General features: G+C 46.1%; 1 protein-coding gene across 4 annotated transcripts in view; it reads left to right on the top strand.

The window, feature by feature from the left end:
• Nucleotides 1–4,495: 4,495 nt before the first annotated feature.
• Nucleotides 4,496–26,394, top strand: part of LOC119814666 (neuroendocrine protein 7B2) — a 44,174-nt gene continuing 22,275 nt past the window's right edge. For all 4 annotated transcript variants that reach the window (XM_038330605.1, XM_042055088.1, XM_038330606.1 and 1 more), the window contains exon 1: nt 4,496–4,721. In XM_038330605.1, coding sequence (XP_038186533.1) covers nt 4,496–4,721 — 226 coding nt within the window. The remainder of the gene's footprint in view (nt 4,722–26,394) is intronic.

Below are 26,394 nucleotides of genomic sequence, written 5' to 3' on the forward strand. Positions count from 1 at the left end.
GAGAGAGACTTCAATTAAGTCCTTAAGTTTGCTTTGCTGGGATCTACTTGAAGATGTGTGGCTATTCTTTAGATTTATTTTATGTATGTTAGTATTTTGGCTGCATCTATGTAGGTAAACCCATGTAAGTATAACACTTGTGTGCCTGTTCTCTGAGATGAGAGGGGGTTGGATACCCTGGATGGTTTTGAACTGCTGTGTAGTTCTGGAAACTGAACCTGGGTCCTCTACATAGGGCTGAGAACCACACCAAGAGCAATAAATGCTCCAAGTGCTCCTTACCATAGACCATCTCTCTGCCCCAAGATTTCTGTTTCAGGTCTGCCTTCCTGTGTTCCTTAGGAATCCTTCCCAGAGCTAGTATATGGTTTACATAAAAACTAAAACTTAAACTTCATATTTATCTGATCAAAACAGACTTTTAGGTCAGATTGGAATAGGTTGTGGATTCCTTACCTAAAATTGATTAGACGAGAAATAGCCCAGATTTTGGAATATTTACATAGGCTTTACTGGTTGAGCATCCCTAAAACAGAAAGCTAAAATGCTTCAAAATTTGAAATATTTTGAAGTAAGCTATCAGCATGTACTAAGAATCCCTCTATGATGTTACTGTGTCTTTAGTGCCTGAGCAGGGCATGGTGGAGTACGCCTGTGAGGCCGGCACTCGGGAGATGGAGATGTGGGATATGGAGTTCTTGTCTTGATTTAAAAAACAAAAAATTCTACAAAATCCTCAACACTTAAGATTCCGAATGATTTTATATTTGGGGGTCAAGAAAGCTTTAAAATATGGCCTCGTCTTTGTATTTATTTTTATCCAAAATGAAGATTGGCTCATTTCATTGGCTTTATGATCAGACAGTATACATTTGTGCTTTTCCAAAGTTAAAAGTGATGTCTATAGTAACCAAGAATTACCATTTCTTCAAGTATAAAAATCTAATTTGTTACCTTACAAGAGATGAAGAGGTTTTAATAACTAAAGTCAGGGTTCTGGACAACATTATATCACTAAGAACTTAATGCATGATTTTGAGAATCATCAGGTATAGGATATATATGATTCATGTTTAATTTAAAAAATACCAGTTTTAGGGGCTGGAGAGATGGCTCAGTGGTTAAGAGCATTGCCTGCTCTTCCAAAGGTCCTGAGTTCAATTCCCAGCAACCACATAGTGGCTCACAACCATCTGAAATGAGATCTGATGCCCTCTTCTGGCTTGCAGGCAGACACACAGACAGAATATTGTACACATAATAAATAAATAAAATATTTAAAAAAAAATACCAGTTTTAGTCAAGTGTACTGGCATGTGCCTATAATCACAGCTGCTCTGGAGGCTGAGGTAAGTTAAGATCATTTGAGACCGGCCTTGGAGAGACTCTTGTATTCGAGCTTGAATGTGAGATCTTATCCACAGGCTCTTGCTGAAAGCGTGGCCTCTGACTAGTGGCACTGTTTGGGGCTTGTAGAAGAATCTTTAGGAGGAAGTAGATCCTTAGGGGTGTGCTTTTGAGCGTGTGTCCTACTGGCCTGACTCCGTGTGCTCCCACCATTGTGTCCTGACTCACTGGGTGTTCATAAACTAGGAGAGCCAATGATCATGTCAAAAGCTATGTGCCAAGAGGAATATTTTTCCTTTACCTCAGCATTTTGTCATCAGAATAAAGGCTTACAGACCCTGTCTCTAAATTACAATTCAGTGTGAAGCATAGACACTTGATATGTTCCGGGCAACTACACGGCCAGCAACATGCAGTAATCCATTTTTCCAGTCTTCAATTGAATATAACTGAAATGTTGAAGGAAGCTTGAGAATTGACAGTACTCATTAGTAATAAATAGTGTGTGCCATTATAAGCGTTGAGCCTGCAGGCAGCAGACTATTTGTCATGTTGACTGAAAAAATAAAAGCATTCAAGGAAGGAAAAACATTGCGAAGGATGCCCGACGTTACTCACAAAGCTGTCTCAAGTCTCCCAGCCCCAATTCCTTGCATTAAAATGCTAATGGATTTGATGCTCCTAGCTGCGGTAAGAGCTGAATTCTCTCCTCATCACGGAACTTACTTTTCCGGAAGTTTCCCTAGAGTACTTATTTCTAGTAGTTTGCTGGGCCTTGTGGCATCAACTCGGTTTCTTCCACGGTTAGGAATCCCATCAAACCCTGGGTCCCATCACTGGCACCAGGTCTGCTTGGGCGAGTTCTGTACGTTCTGGAAATACGGTTTATCTCGGCACACTTGAGAAGCAATGCTTAGAGTTCTCAGAACCTCCAGGTCCCCTGCGGGGAGGGGGCGGTTAAGGAAAGGTGCAGTAGAGGCCTCACTGTCACCAGAACCCCTTAGGACCTGGATTCTGCCATTGCCACATTCAGGACAGCGTACCCTCTCATAGCTGGGTCTTTTTTTAAGTTTTCTCCCTGCCTGCGTGAGTGAGGTCAGGAAACTAGATTGGACTATGAAAGAGGAAAATTAAAGTGAGGGAATAAGAACAAGATACCAGAAAAGAGGTGTATGAAAATGCCAACAGGAAGCCTGTTTGCATGCTGATTTAAAAATCTAGAAGATGGCAAAATTAAGGTGTGCTACCTAGTGGTGGTCTGCAGTTAGGTGACTGCTTGAGACTGGTAAAGGGGGTAAATGACGCTCGTAGGGCTTGATGCAGAAAGGGGGTATTCGATAAATCTTAGAGGCACACAGAACGCATGGGTTGGAATCGCTCCGGGTCAGAGATGCAAGCGTCTGTAGAGCCTTTCAGGAACTCTGGGAAGGCCTCTTCCACCTGCTGGGGGCGGGGACTGGGTGGAGCTAGGATGCTGAGGGAGGTGACGCAGGAGCTATCCAGCTCGTCAGCTCCCTGCTTTGGGCCAGATCGCAACAAGCTCTTCCGAGGCCCTAGGGTGAGTTCCGCAGTGAACCGGCCAGGCTAGACAGCCTGCAGAACACGGCAGTACTTGGGTTCATAAGGTAGGGGAGGATGCCCTCCAGAAATCCTTGAACTTGGAGCTGGGGTCAGACAAAAGGATGGGTGCGGGGATTTGTAGGGGTTGGCTGTAAATAAGGGGGGGTGGGGAAGCGTTCCGAGAGCGGCGATTGGGTAGTTCATCAGTTGGCTGGCCAGTAAAGAAAACCTCCCGCATTCGGAATTCATGGGAAAAGATGGAGATAATGGAGCCCGGTGCCTGCATCCGGCCCCTACATCACAACCAGATTGTGCGGTGAAAACAGCAGCGGTCCTCCGCTCTTTGAGGAGCAAGGCTAGGAAAGGCCTTTAGCTGCGGGAAAGCCGACATTAAATGAAATGAATATTTCAGTTTTAGGAACCGTGCTTGGCTTGTCCCCCACTGTTTCAATCCCTACCACTGCGAATGCTCAAAAGGCTTTATCTAGCTGCTGCCATTTGAAACAAGCAGCTTCCAGAGACGCTGTGTAAATATTGTTTCCTTGCTCTGCAGGCATATCCGTGGACACCAACATGTAGAACAGGTTGACAACCCACACAGATCCCCAGCCCCCCACCATTTCACTCTCTTCCCCCTCCTCCCTGCCGCCTCCAGAGATCCCAGCTTCTAGACCTGTGAACCGATGTAACCAGCATTGGAATAGAAATGCAGGAGGCTCACTGTGTACCTGTCATTGTCCACGCTCCTTTATGTGAGGTTGTTGTTGTTTGAGACAGGGTTTCTCTGTAGCTTTGGAGCCTGTCCTGGAACTAGCTCTTGTAGACCAGGCTGGCCTCAAATTTACAGAGATCCACCTGCCTCTGCCTCCGGAGTGCTGGGGTTAAAGGCATGGCAGTGGTGACCGCCCAGTGATTTTGATCTTTATCTTGACAATAACTATAAGACAGATTGTTCCTATTCTCATTCTGTGCAAGAGGTGGCTGGGGTACTTGCCCAAGGTCACCTGCATGGTCGGCAGGGAAGCAAGTGTCTTGGCAGGACAGGATCTGAGCTGCCCAGTACTTCTCGGGGTCTTATTGTGTTGCTTGTCTGCTGAGTTAAAACACTCCCCTGCCGCCACTCCAGCACTTTCTGTGGTGTGTGTGTGTGTGTGTGTGTGTGTGTGTGTGTGTGTGTTTACTGCTTGAATCTCATAACTCCTTCTCATTACTCCTTTCTTCCTTTTAACTGGGGAAACTTAAAATACCACCCTCCTTTTCTCAAAACTGGAAGGGCTTAGACGGCCAGGATCACAGACCACAGGTGTGCGAACCATAGTCCAGCTTAGACTTCTCAGGTAGTAAGTTAGAGGGACTTGCTTACCCCAGACCTTCGGTTTCTTTACTCCTTGCCCACAGTGGTTTCCTCCCTGGCTTGGACACTTGACACAAAAGGAAACCTCTAGGAATTTTTCATCGTTGTCTCCTTTCAAGATGCTCCTTCAACCTCAACTTATGATTCATAATTCTATCGCCACAGTCGTGTTATTCCAGGTACCAGTTTTGGCCACGTTATAAACTTGGTCCTTGGTTTTTCTGTAGGTTAAATATGGCCTCCAGGATGGTCTCTGTCCTGCTATCTGGCCTTTTGTTTTGGCTGATGTTCGACTGGAACCCAGCACTGGCTTACAGTCCACGGACCCCTGATCGGGTCTCGGAAACAGACATCCAGAGACTGCTCCATGGCGTTATGGAGCAGCTGGGCATTGCCAGGCCACGTGTGGAATACCCTGCTCACCAGGCCACGAATCTTGTTGGGCCCCAAAGCATCGAAGGTATGCACTGTTCCTAATTGACAATGTTTCCGTTTTATTTCTGAGGCTACCATCTCCATTTTTTTTTTTTAATTTTGTCAAGGAGGGTTGTTTTGTTGTTGTTGCTGTGGTTGTTTTTGGTAGTCTCCTGTAGACCAGGCTCACCTTGTACTCCCTCTGTAACCAAGGACGACCTTGAGCTCCCAATCCTCTTTCCTTTACCTCCCAGGTGTTAAGATTGGGGGTGGGGCCGCAGCTTTCTGAGAAACTGAGGAGGGAAACTGGGGCTGTGGGCCACTTCCTAAGCAAGCACCCTGAGGGCTTCGCTATCCCCGGCCCTCCCTCCCTTCGTGTTCTGCACAGTGATACATACGTAACACATCCATGAGGATGGCAAGACTACCTCTCTTGGGAGTTTTTCCAATTTCCCAAGTTCCTGGTCATGTTCTTAGTTAGAAAACTTGGAATTGAAAGTTGCATCTCCTTTGTTTTCTGTTTACTTATATATCAAAAGAGTCTTCCTCTTGGGAGTAGGCAAGAGATGTCAGAGAAAAATATGAATCATCTCTTTGGAGTCTCTCAAAAGCTACACTGGCACGTGCTGTTTCTGATGGATAGACGGTGCATGATTTCCCCTCCTGTGATTAGCTTACAGTGCTGCCTGCTCCAGAGGTCCGTGAATGCTGCCGATAATGTTGATACGTGGTTCCCATTTCTGTCTTGTTGCCCATCACTCTGAGCCATTGAAATTGCTGTGCATTTTGGTTGACATTTGATTTCAGGAGTAGATTAACCCAAATGATTTGAATCTGCAAGCATGCAGCTGTAGCAAATGACTTGTAGCAAGATACATCAGATAGAACCCCTTGCCGTTATTCTTTTGCGGAGACGCTAAACCCTTCCTGGCACCGCCACCTGTCCCTGTTTGTTTAATGCTCTGTTTTTGAGAGGGTACGTATCTGCCCTTTCTCCACCCACGACGTGCATGGTTTATCACTCTGCTGTTGTCATGGAGAGAGTTCTTCCTGCTACCATAAGCCTCATCTATGCAGGGCCTCGTTTTATCCATTCAGTATGCAACTATGTATTATCCTCTATGTGTCTGCCATTCTGTGGGATGCCGGGGCAGCTCTGCCCTAAATGACCCAGGCTAACTGGGAGAAGGGAAGCAGCAAAAAGTCACTTCAGTGTATCCTGATGCACATCGCTTCCATGGAACAAAGAGAGGAGACTGGTCAGGAATGGTGTGTGCGTGCGTCTGTGTGTGTGTGTGTGTGTGAGCCTATAATGAAATGCTTCTCAGAAGTAATGTTTGCGTAGGAAATCCACAGGGAGGAATGAAGGAGCATGGGTTGCAATAAGTCGGAGTTAATGCATCCCCATCATCATCCTTGAGATAATGACGTGTCCTAGCCAAGTCAACTCTTCCCTAAGGGACGACTGTTGACGTGTGCCTCCATCGACTAGCTCTGCAATGAATTACCACAGCACTAGCCATTTAACAGAATGCTCCTTGTCTCCCCGGTCAGTCACAGCATGGCTGTCTCACTCCGTTTAGAGTCCACACCAAGCTGAAGTGTGACCAGCAATGCAATCAAGCTGGTGTGGGAGCCTTTCAGCTCATGAGGGCGATCGGCAGACTTCGTTTCCATGTGGTTGTCAACCGAAGGTCCCTTCTGCTTGATGGCTGTCAGCTGGGCCCCTTTCAGCTCTGAGAGGCCACCCTTGGGCAGCGTGCTGTCTCACCATCAGCACAATATCCTGAACAAGAGTGTTCTTCATACCATTTTACTTCTCCACGAGAAGCCCCGTTAGTGTGATAAGGGCTATGCAACAGAACCATTGGAGTGGCTTTCCCAACACTTTTGTTATCTAAGAGGATAGCCCAGTTGGCTCCAGTCTCCACCGTGTGCAAAGGCAGAGACTCCTGTGTGCTCAGCAGATAAGAATCTTGAAGCCATTTTAGAATTCTACCTCTTTCTTCTAGCTGAGGTGAAACTGACAGGAAATAGTCCAAAGATAGTGGGAGAAAAGAAACTTAATGCAGCTCCCGAGTTCATTCCCAGTCTACCCAGGGCTTTTATTGGATGGCCTGATTCTTAATCATGTGACTACAGCGTTATTTCAGCTCACTCTTCCGTCTGTATTGTGTGCTCAGAGAGTTACTCGCGCCATGTGGAATAGCTCCGTTTTCTAACAGCCTCAGAAGGAATCAGTTAAAGGTGCCCCTCCCCCAATTTTTAATACAGAACATACACAGTACATGTATTCTTGTGTAAATTTCAATACATATTTCATGGGGTTGTTATTAGTAAAAGCCATTACAAAAGCTCCCTGGATTAAATGCTAGCTCCAGCACTTATTGGTGGTGTCATCTTCTAACAAGTTATTTAATCTCTTTGTTTCTATTTAGCTTAAGCACTTCTTGGCAGGTACCGTAAAAACAGCCGAGTAGGAACATCTTGAAATGTATAAAATCTTGGCCAAAAGCAAGACAAGAGGACAGAGTAGAGACAGCTAGAAAGCGGCCCTATGTATAGAACAGCATGAGTTTTGATGGCAAGGAAACAGAGTCTGTGCTGCGTCCACACTCCTTCCTTGCTGTGGGTGTTCTCCGTAACTTCTCTGCAACGGGATGTCTTGTGGATGAAATAGGCTCCCTTCACGTGCAGTCATTAGAGCTGGTATTAAGAGGACCCCAAGACGCCTCCTCTCTGTGATTAGCAGCAGCTATGGGCTTTGCTGGTTTGCCAGTCTTTGTTGGTGTTTGAGACAGGATCTCATATAACCCACCCTGGCCTTGAATACCTCCCGTACCAAGGATGACCTTGAGCTTCTCCTGGTCAAGCTTCTTCTTCTTCCCTTCCCATTTTGCCCTCAGAAGCAAGGACAGCTAGCGGCTGTCCCAAGGACAGACCTGGAGAGCCATTTGCTAAGGTGGAGGCCTTTGAGGAGCAGGAGCTGCCTCTGATCGCTGACACTCTCAGTGAATCGGGGTGGATCAAACCAGGGCAGATAGTGTAGCTCCCAGAATACTAAGAGCCTCGGGTTAAAAATAAAAACCCAAACAACCACAAACTGTTCTGCTAACGTGTCAGCTATTTCTTTTCCCCACACTGTAAGCCACTGGATACCTAGCACTGAGATATCACTGGGTTTTAAACCATTAAGACAGACATGTATAGCTATTAGCATTTGATGGCTCTAAATAATTTATACTTATATTGCCAAACAGAAAAATATCAAAAAAATTCTTTTTAAAAATACTGACTTTTGGAATTTTAATTTTTTCAGTATAAACAGATCTGAAACTTTAAAAAATTATATCAAATGGGGGGAAAAGTCCTTCTTAAGATGGCATTTTTGAAAAAATAGGCAAGTTTTAAGGAGCCTACTACCCTGGGCCAACCTTGCTGGGTAAAGGAGCTGCAGTACCTCAACCCTGCCACAGAGTGGCAGTGTTTGCTTCCTGATCAAAGGCTGGGAGTAAGCATGGGAGGGCCCAAGAGGAGCCTCGGTTTGCTACTGGATAGTCTCTCTCTGCATTAGAGGAAGAAGAAATAGTGCTGTCCTTTGGCCCGGATATCTTGACTAAAGTCTGTTTCAAGGTTATCCCCATTCTAGAGGAATCCATGAGAACATGGGTTTGCTACTCACTTCGTTGGGCCTCCATCCTTTGAAGCTGTTTTTAGATTACACATACTACTCTTTAAAAAGATCCTGGAAGAATTATTTTAAGCTTCCTGTGTAGATCAGCCGCCTGGATAATGGGAGAATGAAGATGGTTGTTTGTCTTTAAGGCAATCCAGGGCATCTGGGAAGAAGTGAGAAGGTGATACGCAAGAGAGATGTCTGGGTGAAGGCATTTTGGTGGCATCTCCTTGTTAGGTATGGCTGAGGCTGTGGCTGGAATGAGGTGTCCCTGTAAACATCACGTGGAGACAGAGCACCCGCATAAGGAAGACCAGAAAAAGAGAAACCGCTATGTCTTTGGGGAACTACGGGTATGAGCAGACCAAGATAATTAGAGCCTTGGACAGAGCCAGTTCTGTGAAGAATCAGGGGCCTGGGCAAACCCACACTGCAGTGGATTGAGATGATAATGGGGAAAAGGAGGAAGAGGATAGATGGTAAAATCTTATCCTGGACTGGAGAGATGACTTGGTAGTTAGAAGCGCTCGCTACTCTTCCAGAGGTTCAATTCCCAGCACCCGCGTGGCAGCTCACAACTGTCTGTAGCTCCAGTTCCAGGGGATCTGACACCTTCATGCCAATGCGCATAAAATAAAGTCAAATAAATTGTTAGAAAAAAACCTTATCCCTAGAATGGTCTGGTCAAGTCAGAGAATAGTGGAAGGACTGGGGTGTGTGTGTGACACAGAACTGGGGAAGATTTTAATTTTTTATTTTATTTTGATTTTTCAAGACAGGGTTTCTCTGTGTAACTTTGGAACCTGTTCTGGCACTTGCTCTGTAGACCAGGCTGACCTTGAACTCACATAGATCCACCTCTGCCTCCCAAGTGCTAGGATTAAAGGTATCTGCCACTGCTGCCAGCTAAGGGGAAGATTTTCTTTTAAGGTCATTATTTTTAGATATAAGAGATTCAAAGTAATTTAAGTGCTAAGTGCCAGGGACCAGTGTAAAGAAAGAGTTGAAGAAAGTCAGGCAAGGAGGCAAGGTCTTCTTCTTCTTCTTCTTCTTCTTCTTCTTCTTCTTCTTCTTCTTCTTCTTCTTCTTCTTCTTCTTTTTCTTCTTCTTCCTACTCCTCCTCCTCTTCCTTCTAATATGCATTCGTATTTTGCCATGGGTCCCTGGAACCATGTTACAGACAGTTACAGCCCGTTACAGACAGGCGTGAGCGGCCATGTGGGTGCTGGGAATTGAACCCAGGTCCTCTAGAAGAACAGTCGGTGCTCTTACCCACTAAGCCATCTCTCCAAACCCAGGAAAACCAATCTTAATAAACATTTTATGTCCTTGCAACAGTGCAATAAAAATACAGTCTTAGTGTGTGCACAAAATGTAGAGAAATATGAATGACCTCAATAAAACACTTTGCTAAGGAATACAGATACAAGCACACACATGTAATCCCAGCACTGGAAAATTGGGTAGAGGCAGCAGGACCATGAATTTGAGGACAGCCTGCTTTATGTTGTGAGTTACCTGCCAGTCTGGGTACATAACACAACCTTGTCCCAAAAGCAAAATCACAAATTTAAAGTAGTAAACTCAGGAGTTGTCAACAAGGTTTTTTTGTATTTTAATAAATAAACAAAAATTATCGCTGTCTTCGAGTGGGGCTTATGCTTGAATCGTGCAAAATTTAAACAATATAAAATCTTAGTTCATCCCCTAAAAAGTTACCATTTTCTTATGATGTTGACTTAGTCAGGGTTACTTTTGCTGTGGGGAAACACCATGACCAAAAGCAAGTTGGGGAGGAAAGGGTTTATTTGACTTACACTTCCACACTGTAGTCTGCCATTGAGGGAAGCCAGGCTAGCAACCCAAACAGGGCAGGAACCCAGAGGCAGGAGCTGACGCAGAGGCCATGCGCGGAAGAACACTGCTTACTGGCTTGCTCAGCCTGCTTTCATATAGAATCCAGGACCCCAGCCCAGGCATCACACCACGCACAAAGGCCTGGGACCTCCTCCCTCAATCACTAATTAAGGAAATGCCCTAAGGCGGGATCTTATGGAGGCCCATTCTCAAATGAGTCTCCCCCCTTTCGGATAACTCCAGCTTGTGTCAGGCTGACACAAAACAGCCAGCACGGTTGTCAACGAGGGGCATAGAAAAGCAGCAGCAGCAGCAGCAGCAGCAGCAGCAGCAGCAGCAGCAGCAGCAGCAGCAGCAGCGAGGTGAGCTTTACTCACAACAGCTGCTACCTTAGAGATGTTGTTAACCCGGAGCCCAGCTCATCATGGTCTGTGTGGGGTGCACTGACAGGAATCCGCTAGATGGGTGTCTTGCGCTTCTGCTTACAGCTCTTGAGAGTGTGGAGCAGGCGCTGGCTGAGGCGTGGGATGAGAACCTGCTTCACTCTTCACAGGCTGTGGCCTTCCTGTAGTGTTGTCACAAGGCTGAGGGAAAGGAGAACTCGCGGAGACCTCTTTTCCCATCACCCATTGGGTTTAGGCTTCAACATATCATTACTGAGTGGGTAGTTCACCAAGTGTCCATCTGTGGGTTCAGGGCCTGAGCTAGACCCTGCTTCTTGAAAGTTCTACATTCTATCTCATTCTTCTGAATACAAAGTACCCAATGTTTGGGATTCGGGTGGAGAACAAACAGAATTTAGGCCACACACCCATTCTATTTCTGTGACAATAGTCTGAGCGACGGTGTATTTTATGGCCTCTAAATCCTAATGAGGCTTTAAAAACATATATATTTTTTCTAACCCTTTTTCTTCCTTCCCACTTTCCATTTGGTTCACACAAGAATTTGGCAGGGAGAAAGTCTAAGCATTAAGCATAAAGGACTACACATCCCTCCCTTCCCATCTGCTTGTCAGCCATGGCCTCAGGGTTGGGAGGCTAAGCCGCCTTCCTCTTTCCTGTAGTGTGGGCTTACTTGGTTTCTTGTGAACCTTGGCTCCTGAGGGTTTTCTGGCCAGGCATATCTGTCCAGAACCCGTATCTGTGCAAACCCTTGGTGTCTAAATTAGAACCCCATGTCGGGTCATCTGATTCATGCCACCTGGAATGAGACCCAGCCAACGAGAAGCACGATGAGTCACCTGGGACGCTGTGATGTATGATTTTCCACAGATAATTGACACAGTGGATTATGTACCTGTAGGAAACGGAAAAGCAGTAACTAAATTTTATGTGACATTTTACGGTTTGCAAAACTGCTTTCCTGTAACCTGTCTCATTTGATATAATCATCCTAAAGATTAAAACTGTGTGAAGTTTCCCACAATGGCTTGATTTTTATAAGTTGGTTGGCAAGCCAGCTGTGTTATGTTTGAATACATCTGTCCCTGCAGACTTGTATAACCCTAGGCTAGTTGGTTGAGAAACTGTAATGGTGCCGGGCATTACGGTAAGCCACATGTGGATTTGGGTGGCTGGCATTTCAGGAACCTGAGGCTATAGGAAGTGAAAGTTCTGACCAGCTTCCCTCTCGGAACAAATTGGTCCAAACATCTTGGTCACAACGAACCATAAAGAGTTAGTGAAGCAGGCTGGGTTTAGCAGACCACACTTAGGCATGGCAATTAAACAGGAGCGTGCATGTTGAGCACTGTGTGTCATGTGATTGTCAGTGGAGGCAGAGACCTGTGGGCTTTGGGTTTAGAGAGTGTCTCAGTTAGGGTTTCTACTGCTGTGAAGAGACACGGTGACCACGGCAACTCTTAGAAAGGAAAACATTTAATTGTGGTGGCTTACACTTCAGAGGGATAGTCCGTCATCACCATGGTGGGAAGCAAGGCAGCGTGCAGGCAGATATGGTGCTGGAGGAGGAGTTGAGAGTTATGTCTTGACTCACAGGCAAGTGGTCTGTCTCACTGGGTATGGCTTGAGCATGTATGAGACCTCAAGACCTGCCTCCACAGTGACACACTTCCTCCAACAAGGCCACACCATTGTGCTGCTCCCTTTGGGAGCCGTTTTCTTTCAAACCACCACAGGGAGGACATATTTCTTTCCAGTTGCTTGAGGTTTGAAAGCTGATCCCATCTTCCAGTTCTCTGTGTCCTGCTAAGCTCCGGCCTGAGAAAAACCACTCTTAATCGTTGCCTCATAATCTTTGGAGGAATCAGTTCCACTGGCCTTATCTACACCTGACTGGTGGTGACAAAGGAGTTGGGGTCATGGGGCTGTAGGGCGGAGAAGTACTTGGTGAAGATCCCGAGCAGCAACTTTTCCCACTCGGATTTGTTTTCCATCTCTTCCTCTCGTGACTTTACGAGCATTTCAGCGGATGCCGAGCCAAAAGTGAAACACGTCTCAGGTGCACGTCGGAGGGGCTGGTGAAAGACAGATGTGAGGGTGAATCAGAGAGCTGGCCGGCAGTGAACCGGAAGCAGACGGTCCACTTGCTGACCTCTCTGGCCACTTACACTTCCCATCAGGGTGTCCCCTTACTGCGTTCGTTCAACAAGTAATTACCAAGCCTGTATATTGTGCTGGGAACTCTGGCCCTCATGGCTTCCGAAACCAATGCATACTGTTCTAATTTGCCTTTTCAGGATTCTGTAAGCCAACCACAAATCAGGCATTGCTAATTTTCAGCCTCTTTGTGAAGGGTCAACTCTAACTAGAGAAATCTAGCAGTTTTCTAGAATACGCGGGTCAGGACAGGTTCTGGTTGCTGTGTTCCTTCCTATGCCCAGAGCAGTTCCTCTCGCTCTTCAGTCTGGAAGCATCCACAGGGATAAGAAAGATCTGGAAGCCGCGAAACATGTTTTCACTCGGCACCTCCCGCAAGCCAGTCAAGTGGGCTGGCTAACGAGAAATGGCAACCAGAAGGATCAGGCTCGTGGATTATTATAGAAACGGGTCTACTGGGGACAGGGAGCCGGGGAAGCTGCTGCTGGAATCGTTGTCGTAATCATCAAAGCTGAGCTTCTCTGAGGATGTATATCATGGAAACTTGGGTCTGAGTAGACGAAGAAAAAAAAATAGCCGTCATGTCAAATATGGGATGGTTATAAGGTGTGGGTGGCAGGGAAGGCTGGGCACTCTTGAGACTGTCAACAGGTTGGTTTGTGTCGGAACAACTGGGAACTGTGGCAGGTGGTCTATATTGCCCAGGGAAGCTCCTGTATCTCCCGTAGTCCATCTTGTGCTTGCTGGCAGGGCGTCCGTTAAGCCTCTCGTTGCGGATAAGAAGGCTTCCGCACATCTGGATATCCCCTCCACGGTGACAGCCAGCTGTGATCGGTGGTTCTGGCTAGAGGACAGTCTATGTATTTCTGCTCGTGTTGGTCAAATCCATGCCTAGAGCTCACCAGCGCCACTGGAAGGCCAGCAGACGTCTGGCCAGCTGGTGTCTCTTTGGCTTGCAATTTAACTGTTACTCAGCAGAGGTCAAATGCTCATGACGTGAGCCTGTGCCTCATCCAGGTGACACTTTTGATTACACCCTCCCACCCTCCAGGAGCATGCACAGACTCCTTACAGCATTTTAGAACATTCCCAGCACACAGACGGGGGAGGGGCATTCAACCTACGGGAGAGAGACCTGACCAAGACAGAGTGACATTTACCTAAGGCTGAGAGGACTCTACTGAGGGGTTCTCCCAGGAGGGGACTTGGGAACTGGTAATCATTCTCCCCCCGGGAAATTGTCCTAGTTTTTCCTTTGCATGAGGCAGAGGGGACAGCCAGTCTAGGCTACTGGCCCATCTTGCAGAGAAAGACCCAGGAGGCCTTAATAATGCCATCCTCCTAATAGGACAGCTCAGTAGACTTGTGCCAACAGGCTCTGCCTAGTTTGGATAAACGTGAATGACTAACGTTTTCCCTCCAAGCAGCAGGAATGGACGGGCCTTCTGGGAAGAATTCCTCTGCTGTAAACCACGGAGCAGGCCTGTCTCCTGAACCCAACCAGTGTGTCTCTTCTCTTGTCTCTTTCCTTCTCTCCACGTTTCCAAGCCTTCAGCAGATGACGGGAGGGACCATTTGTTGAGTCTGTCCAGACCCTGCATAGTTCTTGGTCACTGAAGTGTGTGAAAACGTGGCAGAGACGCAGGTGCTATTGTCTCAAAGTGTTTACAAAGAAAGGAAGGGAAGAGCCATTATTTGACAGAAAATGACACATTGCACTAATACTGTAAGGCTCTTGCTTTTAATGTGTGGTCAGTGAACAGGACTGTTGGCATCATTTAACTAGGTCTGTATACAGCATACTGGAGCCTGGGAAGTGCCTCTGGCTTTTTTTACAGGCAGAGTCTTGGTGCCTTGGGGTCTGGACGGGGAACCAGTCAGATGTGCCTGGAGGCAGGGAGTGGTCAGCTCTCTCCCAGCTGGCCAGATTGCGAGCTGCAGCTACAGTAATGTGTCAGCTCCAGTCACCGGCCTCCTTACCCCCTCTCTCGAGCCTTGCTTCTCATGCCCCTGCCTCAGGAAGCCTGAGCTGTGAGGCAGCTCAGATCTCCTCCTTCGTCTGCAGGAGGGAGGGCACTGAATGTGGGAGAGTCTACCCTGCTCTGTTGGGCTGTACCAGTGCTGTTCTGATGAGGGATTAGTAAGAACAGGGGAGCACTTGCATCCCGAGCTCTGCTTTTCAGTAGATTACTTTCCATGTCTAGAAGCAGATCCATAGAGCTCATTCAGCAAAGACACAAACACAAGCAAACTAAGTTGCTGGATGGGTCCCAGAAGACTTACATCTTACATATAGCTTTTTTTGTTGTTGTTGTTTTGTTTTGGTTTTTTTGAGACAGTCCTGGTTGCCCTGGAACTTGCTTTGTAGACCAGGCTGGCCTTGAACTCACTGAGATCCACCCGCCCCTGCCTCCCGAGTGCTGGGACTAAAGGCTTGTGCTGTCACTGCTCAGCTGTTGAGTACAGCTTTTGTGGATGATAGGAGGTGCATTACGACACTGACATTCATGTCCTCTAGTGCCTCTCAGATACTCCGCAGCCTTCTGACCATGGGGCACATCTTGTAAAGTGGGGGACCAGCCTTTTGTTTGCATTGCCCTCTGTGCTCAGGATATATGCCTCTGTGAGTTCTTGCTAAATAGTAGTGTAGAATGGTGATTTCCTTTTCATTCTTTCTACCCAAACTTCTTTTAAAAAAAAAAACAAAACAAAACAATTATTATTTTTATTTTATGTGCATTGGTGTTTTGCCTGCATGTCTGTGAGGGTGTCAGATCCCCTCAACAGGAGGAAGGTACAGACAGTTGTGAGCTGTCATGCGGGTGCTGGGAATTGAATCCAGGTCCTCTGGAAGAGCAGTGAGTGCTCTTAACAGCTAAGCCATCTCTCCACCCACCCACTTCTACCCAATCTTAAAGCTCCAAAGTATGAAGGGAATTATGGTAGCACTTATCTAAATTTAAAAATATGTTTGAGGGGGTTGGAGAGATGGCTCAGTGCTTATGAGCTCTTGCCGCTCTTTCAGAGGACCAGGGTTCAGTTCTGAGTGCCCATGTAGTGGCTCAACACCATCTCTTGCTCCATTCCTGAGGATCTGATGCCCTCTCTGGCCTCCACAGTACTGGGCACACACATGGTATGTTTATGTTTTTTAATACTTGAAATGGCTAGAGACTCCAAGAAAAGAAATCTGTAAACTGAAAGGGTCTAGTGGGAAGGATATAATCCTCGTTTGGGGTCTACTGTGTACTTGTATGTTACAGTTTTGTCCTCATAAGTCCTATGTGGATGCTTCTGCTTTACAATAGAAGTATATGAGCAGCGTGCCAAGAATGGACAGTTCAAGAGCAGGGGATGCAGATTTGAATCTCTAGAGCAGAAGGAAAATTTCTTGTTGATGGCCTGCATCCCTCACCTTTGCCCACTAGAGGGCAGTAGATTTTTCCACAGCCAGAGCTAAAAACATCTCCAGATGATTTTAAATGTTCCCTTGAATGTTAAAACCTTTATTGAAAATTGAAACTGCTCCCGAGACTTGATCTCTCTCTCTCTCTCTCTCTCTCTCTCTCTCTCTCTCTCTCTCTCTCTCTCTCTCTCTCTCTCTCTCCTCCCTCTCCCTCACATCCCCTTGCCCTCCCTTCTCTTCCTCCCATCTCTGCTCCTTCCTTCCCACAGCATATTCAAATCAAAATTTGGGGAGTCACTGTAAGAACTCAGTAATTATGTTTAAACTTTTTTTAATCATAAAAGTGATTTTAAAGACTCATTTTGAATCATTAAAACAAAAATAATATGTTTACAGTCTTACCACTTAGAACTTTCCACTCTTGGCATCTGAGTGTGTGAGTGTGTGTGTGTGTGTGCACATGTGCATATATGTAAGTGTGCACGTAGAGCTTTCTTATTTTAGTAATTTCCTCTTAAAAATGGGTAGTCTTAATTTTGCGGAAAATGGATGGAGCTAGAAAACATTTTGAGTGAGGTAACCCAGACACAGAAAGACAATTATCACATGTACTCACTCATAGGTGGTTTTTAAACATAAAGCAAAGAAAACCAGCTCACAAATCACAATTCCAGAGAACTTAGACAACAATGAGGACACTAAGAGAGACTTACTCACATAGATCTAATCTACATGGGAAGTAGAAAGTAGAAAAGGACAAGATCTCCTGAGTAAATTGGGAGCATGGGGACCTTGGGGGAGGATTGAAGGGAGGAGGGGAGAGGCAGGGAGGGAAGCAGAGAAACAAAAAAACTAACACTTCTAATAAAGGTTTTAAAATTATTCATGGGGGGGGCGGGGGTATTTGCACACCAGTGTAGTGGCAGGAAGACTGGGTCAGATCTCTTCCAGCAGGTGTTACAGAAGGTTGTGAGCTTCCTGTTGTATGTGCCAGGAACTGAACTCAGGTCCTCTGCATGAACAGTAAGTACTCTTAACCACTGAGCCGTCTCTCCAGCTTTCATAAATATTCTGCATATTTTTATAGTTAATATTACAGCAAAATATTTTTCTCAATCCTAACAAGTCAATGTCATTATTTTTAGCAACTGCATTATACTCATTATATACACAGCGGAGCCATTCCTCAAGTGGTGGACATTTAGAGATCTTCCAATTTGTTATCTTCATAAATACTTCCTCAGGGTATTTGTAATTTATGTAGACTCTTAATAAATTCCCTAGGGTGTACATTTCTGAGAAAAGAATAATTCGGCCAAGATAGTTGTATATTTTTAATTTGTTTCCTAATTACTGTCAGATTGCTCTCAACTGTTTAACCGATATATGTAGTGTTTCTCTCTCCCTCGGTCTCCTTCCTCCTTCCCTCTTTTCTTCCTTCCCTCCCTGCCTCCCTCCCTCCTTCCCTTCCTCCCTTTCTTCCTCTCTCCCTTCTTCCTCTCTTCATGGGCAGTTTTTCCACTTGTTTACAATGAGCACAGTCCTTCAAGAACTCCTTTGACAGATAAACGTGACATCTTACTGTGTTGATTAGTTTTCATTTCATGGTCTATGAACCTTAACCTCTTTCCTTCCATGTGTCACATGTATTTGTTTTTCTTATTCTTTGATGTGTCCAACACAACACATTTCTTTTTCTTTTCTTTTCTCTTCTTTCTCTCTTTTTCTTTCTTTCTTTCTTTCTTTCTTTCTTTCTTTCTTTCTTTCTTTCTTTTTTTGTTGTTGTTTATTTTGTTTTGTTTTTCGAGACAGGGTTTCTCTGTAGCCTTGGAGCCTGTCCTGGAACTAGCTCTTGTAGACCAGGCTGGCCTCGAACTCACAGAGAGATCCATTTGTCTCTGCCTCTCAAGTGCTGGGATTAAAGGCGTGCGCCAACGCCTGGCTCACGATGCATTTCTTTTACGTTAGCTATAGCTATGCCTGGTACTTTCGTATGGCCTGCCATGTGTTTGCACGTTCATATTCGCAACAGAAGTTCTTGTAAGGATTTTATTATGTCGAGAAGGATCCTTGGGTGAAACTCTGGGAGAAGGGCTGAAATTGTGAGATGGCCACCAGGTGGTGCCCTTGGCTCAGAATGGAATCATTGCTCTGGCCAGTAGGCGGCGCTTAGAAAGCGGCCAGGAGATGGGCGGTGAGGTAAGGACCCTGAGAGCTCTCTGCACGCAAGGGACACCGTTGGTTACTTTTGTAATTAACCTGGCAGTGATCAGGAGAGGGCCTGACGCGTTTGTGTGTGTTCTGTCACACGTATGGGGCCGCTGTAAGGAAGTGTTTTACCTCCTACACAGTTTCATGGTTTCCAACATACTCCTATCACAACAACCCGTTTTATGATCTTTTTGTCATCTCAGAAAGAAACTTTGTCCCCTTCATCAACCCCATCCCTGTGCTTTCCCCAACCCTTCTCCCCTACCCCAGATCCCCAAGAGCACTCACTAATCTAGCTTCTGTCCACGGACTTCCTGTCACAGTGACTCCATACAGACGGAACCTCCTATAGGTGTTCTTTGTGATGAGGGTACGTTCTTACTGTTACTCCAGACTTACCGGTACTGCGCTACCCAATTTCCTGGCAGGAGACAGGAGCACTTCCGGATCTACCTAAAACTGTGATCTTTCTACATGATGGTTCTTCAAGAATTTCCAGAGCTCTAAAATGGGAGATTTCTGAGCCCCAGGTCTCCCAGGAGCTTGGGTTTGGTGCGCTGGGCATCTAGGGCTGCTGAGGATTGTTTGTCAATAACTCATGTGACCCCACTAATGACTGAGCTGGCAGTAGTGGGGAGGTCAAGCTGTGGAGAGGGAAAAAAAACAGGTTTTAAATGAAGGCACAAGAGAAGACGATCCTTTCCCCTAGCTTGCTGGGCCAGCTCCAGCTTCAGTCCCCTTGTCCCTGAAGCAAGCTGTAATGCTGCTTCTGCTCAGATGGTCATCCCTTGACTTGGCCTGACAACAGGACATATCTGAAAGCCATCATAGCCAATGACTGTATTTACTGTTCAGCTGGCAAACACCTCAACTCAACATAGCAGAAAGAATACTTAATCTGCTGCCTGAAGCTCACCAGAACATTCCACTGCCTGGTGCCTGGGGCTGTTGTGAATATTCAAGGAGAAGTGACATGCAGAAACAAACCAAACAAACCGGCATTAGACAGAACCAAAGGACAGGGTGGGACCTTCGGGAACCTCCCCTCCACTGGCCTCATTTCGTAGTAAATTAAGTCTGCAGAGGTAAATTCCTTTGCTCAAGGCCACGTGGCAGCTGTTGGTGCCAGGCCAACAGGGATCTGGGAGCCACAGCTTTGTTTTCTTCCTTTCTCCCTTTTTTCCAAAATCCCTCCCTTGGGATCGGAAGAATCAGATCCAATCACTCCGACTTTTCAGACTTCAGTAGATCCTAGTCTCATTTATCCATGGCTACAGATCTAGTAGATTTGCAATATTGATATCCATGCGGAATGAGTAGGAGCTGAAATAACGGCCGCCGAAGAAGTCATGGTGCATTTTATAGGTGGCTTTAGGAACAACCCAGAGCAGGTCACGTTCAGTGAGGGCTGAAGCTTGTGTAATTTGGAGCCTCCCCCCACAAGTTAAGAAAAACATTACAAACTTGTAATTTCAATGGTCTGGGAGGGCTGGCTCAGTGTTAAGAGCACTGGCTGCTATTCCCAATGACCAAGGTTGAATTCCCACCACCCTCATGGCACCTTACAACTGTCTCTAACTCTGGTTTCAGGGAACTCAATGCCCTTGTCTGGCCTCTGCAGACATCACACACACACACAAGATGCCTAGATATATATGTAAGCCAAACGCCCGTTTACATAAAATTAAAAATATAATAATGACAGCTGCGAGTCCTTTAAAGCAGTTCATACAAAGTGTGTGTGTGGGGGGGACTCATTTCGCTTCACTGTCAAGCTACTCTTAGGACCCGTGAGGTGGGGTAGATATTTTTGCTTATATAAATGACAGCTGCTATACTAAGGAGCATTTTATAACCCTCTGTCCTCATGGAATAAAGACCACCCTGGAAATATATGTGTACTTAAGGCCTGTGCTGTGTGAGAAACACCAAAGAGAGCCAAGTGGTCAGGAAAGCACCGCTTCACTCAGGGTGTGGGATGCTGACGCCCAGGATGAAGATGGGGGTTTCCCTTCCAACCCTCCATGTCTTCAGCCTCTGTCTGAAGGGGAGTTAGCTACAGGTGTGAATGAAGCCCATCAGTAGCATGGGATGAAAATACTTTCAAAATTTGCACGAATTTTGTTTTGTTTTTTTGAGACAGGGTTTCTCTGTAGCTTTTGGAGTCTGTCCTGAACTCACTCTGCAGATCCGGCTGGCCTCGAACTCACAGAGATCCACTTGTCTCTGCCTCCTGAGAACTGGGATTAAAGGTGTGTGCCACCACTGCCTGACATGAATTTTTGAAGTTGTGTCCCACCCGGTAAGCCCCTTAAATCCACATCACTGCCTTGAAGGGAAGGGAAGGAACGCGTATGGTCAGGGTGAGCTTTCCCTAAAGTGTGCCTAATGTCCCTGACTCAGTAGTAGAAATGAACACTCTGGTTATCCGCCAATGCCCACAACATTTGTTCTCATCCTGAAAGACAACACCTTCATCCATTCTGTCCTATTTAAATAATAACACCAGCATTAGACTTCCCTTTTTTCTTTGCCTTTAGCCTGTTCCTGCCACTTTCCAGATGATACAACTTGGCATAGAGATAAATGTGGGCTCAGAAGAGCTTGGTTAGTTGAAGAAATCTCATTCTGTTTGCTTCACTCCTTGTTCATTGTTGGGTCTGGCTGTGCTGAGTCTCTGTGAAGACGAGGACAGTCAGAGTCGTGAAGCTGAGTCCCGTTAGGTAAACAGACCAGTGTTTTTCTTTCTCCAGAGTTCGCTTGGATTTCAGGGAGACATGACTAGGGATTGTGTGTTTTTGTGTGCTGCAGATTCACCAGCTAGGATGGCAGTTTCAGTGCTCTTTGGAAATGAGCTTCGGGGATCTTGAAGGGCAGAGGGGCAGTGGGTTCTCATCCCCTCTGTGAAGTACAGGGCGGGGGACTCCAAAGCTGTGGTCTAAGGTGTGCTTGTTTATTCCTGATGGCATAACCAATCCTGTCACTTGGGTACCCCTCCCTGTTTGAATTATGGGTTTCAAACATCCTCAGGAGTACTTCCTGGAGTATTCCAAAACTTTTAACAAATCAATCCTAACCTGAGCAGAAGGGTGTTTAAACCATGGTTTTAATGTTTAAAAATTAAGTTTTTTTCTTCAAAAAATCCTGTATGAGCCATTAAACAAACTGTTCAGTAGAAAAAAAGCCACTGCCATCAGAGATTTTGAATCTTATAACAGGTTAGTTGTTCTTGGGGGAACTGAGCCAGGGCTATTCCTTTCAAATGCTAGCTCCAGGGAACCATGAAATGACTCTGCAGGTCATTTTGCTGTGCAAGCCTGCCAACCTGAGTCTGACCCTTGGAACCCAGAAATTTGGGAGAGGAAAAGGACTCCACAGACCTTCACACATGCATCATGGCCCACACTCAGATGTCGAGACACACAACAATGGTGAAGAACGCAAAGCTCATCCCTTAAGTGCAGACACCCTGAGCATCAGCCTGGAGAAAAGTGACTCTGCTTGCTGTTAGGGAGTTCCCACCAGGCGGATGATGAGAGAAGCCCAGGGGGACAGGCTGCAGCCATCAGGACACTTGGCAGGTCACCAGTTGCCAAAACGCATTTACCTCCATTCCCACTCAGCTTGCCATTGCTATTTCTCCGTTGACACCCGAGTCTGAAGGCGAGGAAACGGACATTTAGTAAGTGCGCTGTTATTATCGCCTGTTTACAGAGAGCATCACTAGTATTCAAAGAGGTAAGCGTGTTGTTCAGAATCCCATACAGCAGTGGCTCTCAGCTTTCCTAGTGCTGCACGCTGCCCTGTAACACAGTTCCTTATGTTGTGGTGACCCCCCCCCCCACCTCAACCACAGATTTATTTTCGTTGCCACCTTATAACTGTAATTTTGCTACTGTTATGAATCGTAATGTAATATCTGAAGTACACCTTCTGTGGGGTCATGCCCCACACAGGTTGAAAACAGCTGACGTGAGGTTTTAAGTTGCACAGGTCATGTGCACTATAAAATGATGACCACAATGGACTTTTATTAAACATTTAATATTGACCAGAATCCACACAAAAAGCCTTGAGAGTATTTTATCCTTATGCTGCCCCAAATGTTAGTATTTTTAGTGTCCTCACTTGACACGTGAGATCATGCAGTCAATTTGATGGAGCCAAGATTCTAACTCAGTCAGCCAGGATACAGAGGCCGTGCTTTCGGGGCTCATACGGCCTTCTCTACATGCCTGTCCGTTCCACACACTGGTCCCCAGCCCCGTGTGGCTCCTAGGCATGTGTCATATGGGTCAGTTGAATTGTAGACTTCCCAGATACAAACTACACAGAATATATTGACCATGTGTGGGAAAAGAGTGTCATGCATCTCAATGGCAGCCTTTATATTGATTGTATGTTGAAATCATAGCAATCTGGATATACCGAGATAGATTGAGATGAATTATTAAAACACAGTTTCACCTGCTTCTTTTTCACTTCCTGAAGTGAGGCTAGCAGATAATTTTCACTTATGTGTGAAGTTTACATTATATTGCTGTCAGACTGTGTGTTTCAGCAGACTGTTTCAACATGTATAGAGACCGAAACTTCCCTAGGCCGCGGTTGATGCTCCTAGTTAGCCCTAGTTAAGGTTTTGGTTAGGATGACTGACGGACGGGTTCCTGGCAATCTTAAGTGTGAGTCCTCTGTTACTTATGAACTTGAATCGCCCGTATTACCACGCGTGGGTAAGAGAGAAAGCGAAAGGGTTAGCTAAGCCATGTTTCCCTCGTCTTGCTGTGTGCTGCCTGCCATCTCTCTTCTGACCTCACAGCTTGAGTCCCTCATACCCCGCCGCCCTGCCCTGTATCTCTGTGATACCTTCCTTATGTGTTTCCTATCACGTGTCTTTAGATCCCAGCTCCAGCTGTAGTGCGTGGCATCGAATTGATAAGTGACAAGTGCCTAGTCATTTTGTTCTGTTGCTGTTCTATACGTGACTGTTGCCAGGAAGAGATGACATGGGTCTGAAAGGAAGAAGCTGGGAATGTTTGTGGAGCTGGGAAAGCCGCGGGCTGGAGAACCATCACCAAAGCTTGGCAGAGGATTGATTTCAAGCGTTCCCCTCCCACAGTGCACACACCACACGTTGTTCCTACTCCCCGCTTAGGACAGATTTTTATTTTAAATGGTAGTATCTGCTAGAAGTCAGAAACAGAAAAGAATGTTCCACTTGTCCAAAATAAATGTTTGTGTTAGCAATTTACAAAGGCTTCTTACTTATCTACAGCAGCCTTGGGTGGAGAGAGGGAACGAGAGGTTGCTGCTTACTGCAGTTACTACTTGCTCAGGTCATGTGAGAGTGCCCCGCCATGATGCAGAGACCTTTCCTGACCCGAACTGAGGCCCTTGTCTTGTACTAAAAACTAGGGTTGGGGGTTAGGAATGGACACTGGCACTGCAGAACAATTATCTCTCCAAGCTGTGTATCCCTAATCTAGGCTGCTGTGGGGCGTAGCAGCCCAGGGTAGCTGAGAGAGTAGGTTTGTGGTCCGGCACAGTAGTGCTGGACTCTGCTCCTTCTCACGTCCAGTCTCTGCCGCTGGGTATGTACTCTGTCTTGAACATGTCTTCCCTGTGCCCTGCTGCCCTTCAAAGTCCAGGCTAGCTGGAAACCTGAACTTGGGTAGAGACTGTTTAGAACTTGGGCCTGGGGCAAGGGTCACATCCACTTTCCGGGTGTCTTGTGCCCGCCTGTCCTCATCATTTTCCTTTCTAGAGGCTTCTGTGGCCTCTCCTTTATTTATTGGACATTTAACTGTGGACACTTCTCCGATTAGGAGTTTCTTAACTGTTTCTCTGGCTCTAGTTTGGCCTCTGACATCTGTTCACCTTGCTTTCTGTCTGCCTACCAGGGTCAACAATGGCCGTGTACACTCTCCACACCTGAGACCCTGACACAACCCCACTTGGCTCGTTAGCTGGTAAGGCAGCAGCGGGCCTGGAGTTCCCGTTAGTGAGTCACCTCTTGAACATCAAATCGTCTTAGACGTCTTCTAAGAAGCAGACGCGTTAGGCAGTAGATTACTGTTTATTAGTCACTAATCATTGTTATGATAATTACTCATTACAGTTTATTAATTAATTAGTACTCATTATTGTGGACTGACACACAGGCCTCGAGGACAAAACAGCTTTGGACAAAGAGTGTCAGGGGTAAGGGAAGCTTCTGGAAGCGAAGTGCAGCTGGGGTGGAGCCAGACGCTTGAGCACTCAGACTTTGCTTAGTCACTTACCCAGTGCCTTCTACATCCTTAGCTAAGCCAACCACCTCCACATGGATACACCATTTTATTTCCAAATACTATTGATACCTTAACACGGGCTCCACTCTGACGGCCCATAGAACTTCATACTGGAATCAGAATAAAGTTTTTATAGCATCAAAAAAAGGGCCTTTAACCTCAGAATGAAGGTATGCCTGGCTTCTATATAATTCGATGAGTTGATTCTTCATTTCAGACAACAATTAAGAGTTATATGAAGGAGCTAGAAGCATTTCTTCAGATTGCTTATTCAAAATGGCTTTTTCTCAAGTCTCCCAGAAACTGTCTCATGTCCAAATTATTCTGTTTTATTCTTTGTGTTTTGCATGTATTGAGAGAGGCCGGGCTCATGGTGGCTTCACAAAAATTAAATTCATAGAATAAAATTTGGACTTTGGCAATCGAGTAAACAGCCAAAACAAACACACTTTGGTGGGAAAAAAAAAATTAGACATTTTCTTCTTTTGAAAAGCAAGCAGTGTCTAAGCAAAATACCTTAAAAGTGAACTAAAAAGCTTTTCTAAAGTAAACAACTTTGCCTGGGAGCCTAAATTGGGACCACATGGAGATGTGGAGCTTACAAATGCAGCGACCCAGGCTCCTCCGTTCTGCCTTCGCTGCTCTCTCTCGTGCCTGTGAGTGGCCCTGGTAGCCTCTGGTCTCGATGGAGCCCTAGGGCTTTAGATCCTAGTATGAGGAGGGGTGAAGGTGGAAGAATGAAGAGGAATGGAAACAAATGCCTTTCAACTCCAAACATCTGAACCAGTCAGTTTCGCTCATGAATCTGCCAGACTGGCCCAATGCAGATCTCTCCCTGTGTGTTTGTGGGCGGAGCTTATGAGAGACCAGGCTTGAACTTGAGATGGGGGTGCAGTGTGTGTGTGTGTGTGTGTGTGTGTGTGTGTGTGTGTGTGTGTGCAAGGACTGCAAACAAACTGCCCAGGCCAGGTTCTGCCCTGAGGCAAATCCAGGAGAAGCCAAGTGGCCACAGATAGAATCACCCCTTTGTTTTTCCCATTCCCCAAGTGCTTTGTACTTTGGGGTGATCAGTCATGAGTCTAAGGAATGTCGTTTTTGACACATAAGCCCTGTCCATTTTAAACATTTTACTAATAGGCCAGAGGAGATGGAGACTACAGCATCCGTGTTGAAGAGTGAAGGGTGCCATGCTTGTTTCTTCATGCTGGGAGCACGTCTTTCTTCCTCCATGGGTTCATGTCCTGCCCTACCAAGTGGACATTTATGTCCGATATTCGTCCACATGGACGTTTTTTGTCCCCTTTGACTAGAGGACAGGATCCTCAAGGACAGTGGCGTGAGTTTGAGGGGACTGCTCTGAGAACCACGAGGAGAATGGACTCAGATACTGATTGAACTGGTTGTACCTGGTAAGGGCTCCTAGACACTATCAAAGTGCCCCAACTGTTTTGAGTCGCTATAGCTTGAAACCTCAACTACAGAACTGGGGTCTTCGGAATGAAAGCTATGTAGGATGATTAACTTTGGCTCTGTGGACCGTGCTGTTGGCAAACGGTGACCTGGTAGTGAAAAGCAACTAATATTCATTGAGGGCTCAGCAGTAAGCCATGGCACCCAGGGGAGCATGTGTATAACACACATAGTACCTGATTTGTTCCCCTCCAAGCTTCTCACTCCCACGCTAGACTGGAGGAAACAGCTCCGACTGGGAGATTAGG

The sequence above is a fragment of the Arvicola amphibius genome, chromosome 5 (genome assembly GCF_903992535.2).
Source record: "Arvicola amphibius chromosome 5, mArvAmp1.2, whole genome shotgun sequence".
Classification (NCBI taxonomy): domain Eukaryota; kingdom Metazoa; phylum Chordata; class Mammalia; order Rodentia; family Cricetidae; genus Arvicola; species Arvicola amphibius.